The following is a 10,541-nucleotide window of genomic DNA, read 5'->3' on the forward strand; positions in this document are numbered from 1 at the left end:
GAATTCTGTTTGAAGCCCTTAAGAGAAAGGACAATTCTGTCCACCCTGCACATACAAAACGTTTGCTCTGTCCCTGCGTTCAAGAATCAGGACAGATGCTTTGATGTGAAAAATATAACATTTGGATTTCCAAAGACAGGAACTCTTTATCCAGATTTGTATTCTTTATCTAGATCAGACATTCTCAATCTAGAACAGGTGTTCTTTATTTAGACCAGACATTGTTTATCTAGAGGCCATGAATTCTTTTTCTAGACCAGACATTGTTTATCTGCAGACCAGGAATTCTTTATCTGGACCAGACATTGTTTATCTGGAGACCAGGAATTCTTTATCTGGACCAGACGTTGTTTATCTGGAGACCAGGAATTCTTTATCTAGACCAGACATTCTTTTTCTAGACCAGGTTTTCTTTATCTAGAACATTCTTAGCTCCAGTCCTGGAGAAGTTGTATCTGCTCCAGTTCACCTTTTCCAACTCATGAAGATAATTGATAACCGCGTGATAATTAACTGCTGAGTTGGACCAGGTGTGACCCTGAACAGGGCCGTGTTTCTCCACTGGGTCTACGCTGAGTTCCCTGTGGGTGAGAACATGTCTTTTGCTTTATGTGTCTCTGATGAAGCGTGTCCCATGGTGTCTGCTGAGATGCATGTCCTGACTCCATAAACATTAGAGCAGTCCGACGTATAGGTCTGATCTCTGATCTTCTCCCTCCGTCAGCTGGGATGGTACCGGCTGTGATGAAGCCCCCCGGACGAGCAAGGCTCCACTTCTTGTCTGTGCGTCATTTCCTGCACAGGTGAGCACACACACCTGTCCCCGGGAGGGGCTGCAGTCCTGGTGTGTTGTCTCCACTCTGATCATAGTGGCCTGGCGTCCAAACACAGACAGGTCCTCTCCCCTCTGCGGACGAGACTTGCCAATACCCCTCCCCCTCCCGGCTCACGGCGAAGGCGCGTGAATGTGTGTGTGCGTGAGCTTTGTGGGTGACCACTCTGAGAGTGCACAGCCTCTGTCTGCCCGGTCACTGCTGAGGATTTCCCTGATGAGAACATCCACACAAGGAGGAGCAAAGGGTTAACTGCACTGAGAGAGAAAGATAGAGAGGGAGAAGGAGAGAGAGTGCGTTGAAAATGTTGTTTGGTTGTGCAAATGTGTCTTGGAAGTGTCCTATCTTATTTTGAGTGTGGGAGGTTTGTTGTGATGAGCTGTTGTTAGCTTTGGCATATGTGTTGTTTGTGTGTGTGTGTGTGTGTGTGAGTGATATCAGTTGGCCTGGGTGTGTGCGATATTGTTATTTGGCCTGGGCGTGTGTGATATCATTTGGCATGGATGTGTGTGTGTGTGTGTGTGTGTGTGTATGTGTGTGATATCATTTGCCTGATTATATGAAAAGCTCTTGCTAGCTCCTTGCTAATGGCCTCTTTAGGTAAACGTAAACTGACTCCTCATACGCTGCAGATGTCAACGGTCGATAGTGGTCTCAAATATAACCACCAGCACCTATAGCACAGTTTAAAGAATGTATAAGTGTGTGTGTGTGTGTGTGTGTGTGTGTGTGTGTGTGTGTGTGTGTGTGTGTGTGTGTGTGTGACACCTGCTAGGAGAGACCTTCTCCCATGCTGAGTTTAGGAGAAGCTGTCATTACTGCAGCGTGTCTGGGGGAGGAACCCAACCCTGCTGAAGCACACGACCATGTTCCAACTATATCAGAAGCCCTGGGGAGAAAACACCATACAGAACCACCGCTCCAAACGCAACCTTCCAGTTTGACCAGACCAAATGGGAATTATCTCCCAGCCTGCACTGTGTCCCGGGGTGACTATGGTGTGGGCCGTGGCAGGGCGGAGGATGTATGGGGGGGGTGGAGTCTGTTGATAGGGGCGGGTGTCGGAGGATCTGTCAGTACCGAGGGTGGTCCCACTTCCTCGCCGTAATTGGATCTGAAAGTTTATAACTGGCACTGACAGACAGATGCATTGTCACACAGGAAGGGAGGTGTGAGAACTCCTGGGCCCCCGCCACACAGAACCTCGCATGTGTGCACCAGGGACGCTGACGCACACGGAAACCTGCTAAGTACTGCAAAATGGCTGTGATATTAACACAGCAAAACTATCACCCTATAAAACAGTGTAATGACTATTGAGATAAACGTCTGTCTTTCGGGGCATTAGTGACGTTAGCGCTGACTGTGACACACTTGAGACGCGTGGCTATGCTGGGGTTGCCAGGTACCCAGCGGTTGCCAGGTGTTGACCAGACTCTCCTCTGCTGTGTTGCAGGTGGTGGTGGACCACATGAGGAGGAAATGTAAGTGTCACGGGACGTCGGGCAGCTGCCAGCTGAAGACGTGTTGGCAGGTGACGCCCGAGTTCCGGTTGGTGGGCTCTCTGCTGAAAGAGCGCTTCCACACAGCCACGCTCATCAAGGCCCACAACCGCAACACGGGCCAGGTGGAGCACGCGCACCCGCCTCACCGTCGCCGGGCCAACAGCAACGACCTCGTCTACTTCGAGAAGTCGCCGGATTTCTGTGAGCGGGACCCGGCGCTGGACTCGGCAGGGACACAGGGCCGGATCTGCAACAAGACGAGCCACGGCATGGATAACTGTGAAAGCTTGTGCTGTGGACGGGGACACAACATACTGCAGCAGAGACGCAGTGAACGCTGTAACTGCAAGTTCCACTGGTGCTGCTATGTGGTGTGTGAGGAGTGCAGCGTAACGGAGTGGGTCAGCGTCTGCAAATGAGCCCCGCACTAACACGCCGGCCGCGCGGACGGAGACAGACGCAGGACAGCGGGGCGACGGCGAGCGCCAGCCGCTCAACAGAGACAGGGTGGAGGAACTGAGATGTAGCCAGTGCAGAACAGGTGTAGTCACACACGCCCCCACCCACATATGCTCCGTGTAAAGCCCGTCCCAGTAATTCTGTTGGAGAATTGGGACTTGCACTGTTTGTCATTTCAGAAAGTATTTTAAATTAAATAAGTTAGGGTTATTAATATATATATATATATATATATATATATATATATATATATATATATATATATATGTATACTGATGAGAGAGCACTCATTGCTGTTCTTATTTTTAATAAAATAACGGCTCATAGCACAACATAGCTGCATAGAATTCTGGTACGGAAAGAAGAATTCAGGGCACGTGATCCTGAGAGATTTTCAGCAGCTCAGTGATCGGAACACGACTCTGAAGAGTGTCCAACACCTGAGATTTCAACTCTACTGTGCGTTTGGGAATCAAGGAGCAGAGAAGAAGATATGCTATATTTAATGTTTAATATTCTCTATTTTTGCACAGACTGATTTATTAGAGTTCACTCCTAAACTCTCTCAGTGATGGTATTATATACATTTATTACCAGTTTTAAAAGCCAGCAGGTGCGTACACAAGTGCTTGGTGGTGGTATGAACATCATCTGTGCAGGAATAGATGCGGATCCTCCCAAAACTAAGGACGAGTTTCTTCGGTCCAGTCTGCCGAGACTGTTTGAAGTCGAGTGCTCTGTAAGACTGTCAGTCTGCCTGAAGGCTTTGTGCAGAAGGCACTTCCTGTTGACCAGTCCCTGTAATCCAACTGTCCAGTCACACACCTCCATGACCCCGTAGAAGGCAGGCTGGCGTGGAGGTGAGAGCTCCTCCTTTAAGCTCCATCTCATCCCTCTAGTGTGTTCCAGTGTTCACCAACACACCCTTTCAATCAGTCACCAGCTGCAATATCATTTATGGCCTCCCACGTTCACCCACGCAAGAGCTCTGATCAGCATCACCTCCGTAACCTTACCCCTTTCTCCCACATTTAGTGTCATCTACACTCACAAAGTGTTCAATGCTTCAAAAGGTGTTTTTTTTGTTTTGTTTTGTTCCAGCACACGGTGTCAGTATTAATGAGTAACTGACCTATATTAAACCACAGGGAGGTTACCAAGAGTTTACTCGGCATTGCAGCCTCTTGGCTTCGATGCCAGACCTGTGGAACGGAGAGCCTCACCCTTTACGAAACGTGATGATTTTCCAACCCTATCATTTTTACACGAGTGACGAGTCCGTAATCCTCACTGAACTCAAAGCTCCTGCAATGCAATAATCTCTTAATTATGAAACAAGTTTGGAGAGTGCGTTTGATTTAGGAGGAACCCTCCGGATCTGAAGCCTGTAGAGGGGAACCCCCACCAAAAACACGGGGGGGGGATTTTTGCTGTTTTGTTGACAAGAAGGAAAAATTGGTTTGGGTTGCTGAAAGCAAAGTGTTTTCCAGCACGCCCAGTCCAGAATGGACGTGTGTGTCTTACATATAAACTGGTTGGTCTTTCATATAAACTGGTTGGTGTTTTATATAAATATGGTGTTTTATATAAATATGGTGTTTTATATGGTTGGCGTGTCCCTCACTGTCATTGCTCATTCCAAAAGTCAAGCATTGTTAAGTTAAATTGACTGTTTGCACATTTCTATAGTAGTTCTGTTCTGGAGAGATGAAATGACTGACCTAATCCTCTGTGTGCGTCTAATGTAATAATATGCTTTTTTTAATTTATATACAATTGTATAATTTTTTAAGTTTGAATTTATAAGTTATTTTATTTTGAGGATAACTTAATATTTGACAAACAATAAAAGGAAGTTACGTTTTAAAGGGAATTCATTATAATCATGGCAATTTCTGACAACTTCAACAAAAAGATCTGCACAGGTCTAAGGTCTAAAGATCTGCACAGGTCTAAGGTTTAAAGATCTGCACAGGTCTAAGGTCTAAAGATCTGCACAGGCCAGGACTCAGAGACTCCCCCCCCCCGCCCCCCGGCAGAACGTTTATCCTCCATACGGGAGCGATGTGCATCCAGAACACACAGACAGTGTGTTTGTTCATGCGTGACTATTCTCACATAACCAAACACAGAGACAAGGAGATGGTCAGGCACTAGGTGAGGAATTTCTGGCGGATTTCAGAGAGACGTTACGCTGTGAGAGTGTGTGTCTCTAACCTGCATGCATGGACACCGATGTCCCTGCATCCCAGTCCCCTGACAACCCAGTGCTATAGAACTTCCCCTAAAAGTGCTACCTTTTGTAGGACGTGTCTGTGTCTGTCAAACGGCCATTTCTATTCGCATCGTCCCGCGAATGAAGACCCGACACGTAGTGATTCATCTCAGCCCTTTATTGGAGCTGACAGTCCTGTTAGAGGCGTCTGGCGCTCCTCTGGCTGTGCCCGGCAGGAAGCCCCGTATGGCATCTAGACGAAACCTTTCATCCACAGTAAAAGCCATTACAGAGCTCTCGAGTCACTAGGCCCCAACGGGGCGCCTGTGTCTGATGTCTTTTGTCCCAGGAGGTGTGTGGAGACAGCCTTTATTTGGGGGTGCAATGTTTAAATACCATGGAGAAAATACCATGAATCTTAGAGCACTGGTGTCCCTGCGAGTTCTGGGAGCATCCTGTCCACACTTTCTGTCCACACACTAACGGGCTTCCGTCTACCACAGATTACAACACACGGCCGGATTAAATCGCTGTAACGAACTAACAAGACGGACAAGGAGTTTGTGTTGCTTTCCACAAACAACTATTAGCAGAGTCCACAGACGGAATGCGTGGGGATGAGGCTCCGATGGAGGGGGGCTGTACAAGAAGCCAGACGAGGGTTCGAATGCGTACAGGCAGAGTCCTGTGTCACCGTGGAGACGGTAGAAGTACAACCCTGTTCTGGTATCTGCATGCGGTCTCTGGCTTCGTGTTGTGGATGATTTGAGTACACAAGCTTTGACATAAACAACCTGCCGTGGTTTAAATCTCAGCCAGGACATCCTGTAAATATTACAATGACACAATGTGCCTTGTGGCACGGTTAAGAAGACACTCCTTAAAGAGGAGTGTCTGCCTAATGACTGAGTCCTTTTTCAGAAGATTATAAAATTATTGGATTATTTACTAGATAGCATCATCGTCTTTTAAAATATTTTAATAAACAGTATGTCAATAAAACACAATGTTTATTCACTGTCGAACACTGGAATATTGATTAGGTTCTCGGATCAATATGAAGCAGGCCGTCAGAGAGATCAGTTTGTTTGCCTTTAACTGACTCTTACGGCATGTTTACTATCACTTTATCTGAGTTACACGCACAAGTGGAACAGCATTCAGTAGTAAATGACCCTGGATGACCCATGTTTAACCTCTCAGCAGGCCTGCCTGCAAATGAAATGAACAGCCATGCACACAGGGGTCAAAGGTCATAGGTCGCAGGGATCAGAAACTAGTGAACAGCACTGAAGCTACTTCCATAAACACAAGTATGTGTTGTTTGCGTTCATTCACTGTTGATCACACTTGGGTTAGGCTTAAGGTTAGGGTCAGTTAGGGTTTGGGTTTGGATTAGGGTTAGGGTTAGGGTTAGGCACTTTTGACCGCTTTCTCCCTTTGAAAATCCAGAACTGTATGAACGCTGTGTTTGTGCTGAGGGATGGCAGAGGAGAGCGCAGATGTGCACGAAGACTGAAAGAGCGCAGGACAGAATCTCAGTACGAGCAGGAGAACAGGCCTGACATGAAAGAACTGTTCTGTGTTTCCCCCTGAGGGAGCTGAACAGGGGCTAGTCTCTACAAGCACCATGCACAGCAGACAGAGACAGATCACACACCACACACACACACACGCACACACTTCTCTTTACAGCCGGAGATAGACGGAGTTCTTCGTGTCTTAACTGTGCTGCCTGCACAGGGAGCAAAGGACATGCAGGGAGGTTGCGTGTGGCATGAGATCTGAACGCCACACGTTTGTTTGACCATGCTGGGGGGTTTTAAAGTCTACTGAGGGCCGTGTTTGGCTGCGTCCTTTAATTAGCTGTGTTCAAACACAGGTGAACCACACATGGCTTGGGTTAGTAAGCACAGGATTATAGGTACATGAAACAGCCAACATGAGAGATGTGTGTGTGTGTGTGTGTGTGTGTGTGTGTGTGTGTGTGTGTGTGTGTGTGTGTGTGTGTGTAGGAAGAAAAGTTCTTCTAAAAGGAAGAGACGAGAAGCAAGAGCTGGAATGTGTCAGCACCCTGGTCTCATTTTTATTCTGTTTCATTTTCCTTCAAATTTTGCTCATTCATGATCAAAGTAGCGTGAGGAAGCTACTGAGTCGTCATTCCATCATCACTGTGTGACTCACACAAAGTCACTGCCAGTAGACAATAAATGAATGATTTACAATTAAACATTTAGTGTACAACAGATTGGTTACGCAACTGAAATGAAACAGAAAACTTCGACGCTGAAGGGTGACACAAGAAACTCACCTTTTCCTATCAATCGCATGTGTGCGGAAAACCTTGGTCCTCCCTCCTCCATCTCCTCCTCCACCTTCTCCTCCACCTCTGGAGTAAAATAAACTCATTTCTTTTTCATTTTGTCCACTCCCACCTTAAATGTGAGAGGTTCAGATTCACTCTCCTCACTCCGTCTGATCTGTTGAGTAGAACTGTTGAATCCTGTACTTACAGTTTTCAGTACGTATCAACAGACATCAGTCTTTCCTCTTAGATGTCATCAACGCACCGGCAAGCTCAAGAAAACAAAAGCCCAAATGAGGCAGAACGAGGTTTGTGAGATGGTGCTTTTGCTGGCAGTCCCTTCCCTGCTGCGGATGAGCACTTCACACATACACAGCAGGGCAGACATGAGGTGCACAGAACACGAGGACTTCAGAACATCAACATGTGGCAACATGGACTGAGTCCATGGTCTTACCGAGCCCAGCGGAGCGTGTAATCTCCAACAGTTCTGACACTGCTCACCAATGCGCACCACTCTCTGTAGAGCACCTGTGGGTTATAGACTGTTTGTTTGTTTGTTTGTTTGTTTGTTTGTGGCATCTTTAAAGCAGACGTGCATTCCCTTGCTGTCACCTCCCTGTTTCAACACGAAATTTGGAGTGTCCGAATCTGGATTACATTTACTGTGGCTGCGCAGAGTCATGATCAGTAATCCACCCTTCACCCCTGTGAAAGCACAGCTGTACTGCAGAGGCTAAACACAACGCCAGACAGACTCATGACATCTTCTCTAAAATGTCCTTCTCAAATATTTCATATCAAGTTCAGTCAAATAATGGAATGTTATTTTGGCAAACATTCATTTTATCAAAGGAAAACACACCTGAGATCCTTCAGGTTTAACTCTTAGCAGATCTCAGATCAGCCACTGTGAAGAGAGAGCTCCTCCTCTGTCTGATCCCTTATACTCTGAGGTTTGGGCTTTGGTCTGAGCCCTGTCTTCAGCACAGTTGTCTTTGTCTGGGTGAACATTCACACATTACACAGCTCTCAACAGTAAGATCATACATTGTTCTACTCACCCAGTTTTCCGTCTCTGTGTGGTACCCACGTCCGGCCAGGCGTCAAACGCACGCATCCACACCAGATGAGTAGTCTCCCTGCAGTCCAGGAGACCTCTCAGCTTCTGGAAAATACCGGATCCGCGCTAACGTCACTGTTCGATTCTTCTAATTATCTAATTAGCATCAATGGCAGAAAGAGTGATAATTGATGTCTGGTATTGATTGAACACTGACAGGGGCCTGCAGGGGCATGTGTCAACACCATCTGAAGGTGTTTGGAGTGACTAGGGGCAAGGCAGGGATGCCGGAGTGCAGCTGGCATGGGCTGTGTGTTCAAACACTGATCAGCAGGGTTGACTGTTTCCTCACTACGTCTGCTATAACGGGACCAGAGGCAGCATGGGTAGGTCCCACGTGTAAAACCGTCAGCTGTTGTTACCCCTCCGTGGGAATACACACATCCTACTGAGTACTGAATGAGAACTTCCATCTTACTGAATGGCTACTGAATAAATGCTAGAAACGAATCAGAAACCAGAGTGCTAAAATGTGGCTTTAAAAAATTATCTAAAAGAAGTCATGGGATACAAATCTCATAGAAAAGCTCCAGGTAGAGTTTTGTAAAGATCCTAGAAGGACATTGTGCTGCAAATCTGGCCCGAGCAGAAGTGGGGGACGTTCCTCTCACTCTGCCCATCTTAAAAGTCTTTGAAATTCCATTTCCACTTCCACATCTAAGTCAGACACACACACACACACACACACACACACACATACACACACACACAGACTCCTGTCACCACACAGCACATCTGAGTAAGGACCTACACACACACACACACAAACACACACCCTCAGACCCATCAAAGCAAAACACCTTCACAGTACAGTTCACTCCACCCTCTGAAAACCACATCTTAAATGATAAATAAAACCCACCAAAGGAACACATTACTAACTGGATCAGTGACATTTCATCCATTACTAACTTGTTATAAACTATTGAACAGATAACACATTTTAGCAGATTATCTTATTAAAATTAAAAGACTCCTAGAAAGACACTTAACAGTGTACAGACGTAGTGCCCATAACCTGGAGACAGAAACACTGGACGTCCAGAGATCAGATGTACAGTCAGAGCAGTTTAGGAGAAACAGGGACAGAGTAACACTCTGTGTGTGTGTGTGTGTGTGTGTGTGTGTGTGTGTGTGTGTGTGTGTGTGTGTGTGTGTGTGTGTGTGTGTGAGAGTGTGTGAGAGTGTGTGTGAGTGTGTGTGAGGGTGTGTGTTTGTGTGTTTGTGTGTGTGTGTGTGTAGGTCCTTACTCAGATGTGCTGTGTGGTGACAGGAGTCTGTGTGTGTGTGTATTTGTGTGTGTGTGTGTGTGTGTGTGTGTGTGTGTGTGTGTGTGTGTGTGTGTGTGTGTGTGTGTGTGTGAGTGTGCGTGTGTGAGTTTGTGTATGTGAGTGTGTGTGAGTGTGTGTGTGTGTGTGTGTGTGTGTGAGAGTGTGTGTGTGAGTGTGTGTGTGTGCAAGTGTGTGAGTGTTTGTGTGTGTGTGAGTGTGTATGTGAGTGTGTGTGTGTGTGTGTGTGTGTGTGTGTGTGTGTGTGTGTGTGTGAGAGTGTGTGTGTGTGAGAGTGTGTGTGAGTGTGTGTGAGTGTGTGTGTATGTGGGTGTGTGTATGTGTGTGTGTGTGTGTTCAGTACAGGGTGCTTTAGTCTCTGAACATGTAATAGCCGTTCTTCACATGCACCACTGAATGTCTCATATACATGTTTAACGCCACCGCTGTGAAACAAACTGAGTTTATTTGTGGTTTCTTAGAAAACTGAATTTGGGTCCTTTGAGTTCCTCCAAGTTTGCTATCTTAAACTTGTTTCTTTTTTATTGCGTTTTACAGAGTTTCATAGTGTTTTATAGTGTTTCATAGTGTTTTATAGTGTTTCATAGTGTTTTAGTGTTTTCAACCTACTTGACTTTTGGAAGGGGTTTGTCCTCCTACGGCTTTATGAGCTCAGACTACGACTGTTCGCACAAAGGCAGAGTGACACATCACCACATTCCTGCTCTTTCTGCTGAATTAAACATTAAATCTTGCAGGAGATGAGCGCACAGAGGCTGTGTGGCCCTACAGTGCAAAAACCAGACCCAGCCCTCTGGACCAGTACTGAATCA

The 10,541-nt window shown here is 46.4% G+C and overlaps 1 protein-coding gene across 1 annotated transcript in view; it reads left to right on the top strand.

Annotated features, from left to right (window-relative positions):
* The window catches only part of wnt10a (wingless-type MMTV integration site family, member 10a), a 14,965-nt gene extending 12,194 nt beyond the window's left edge, over positions 1-2,771 (top strand). Inside the window, exon 4 of the mRNA XM_027031575.2 lies at positions 2,290-2,771. Coding sequence (XP_026887376.1) covers positions 2,290-2,757 — 468 coding nt within the window. The 3' untranslated portion in view covers positions 2,758-2,771. The remainder of the gene's footprint in view (positions 1-2,289) is intronic.
* Positions 2,772-10,541: the final 7,770 nt, after the last annotated feature.

Source organism: Electrophorus electricus, chromosome 2 (assembly GCF_013358815.1).
Source record: "Electrophorus electricus isolate fEleEle1 chromosome 2, fEleEle1.pri, whole genome shotgun sequence".
Taxonomy (NCBI): Eukaryota; Metazoa; Chordata; class Actinopteri; order Gymnotiformes; family Gymnotidae; genus Electrophorus; species Electrophorus electricus.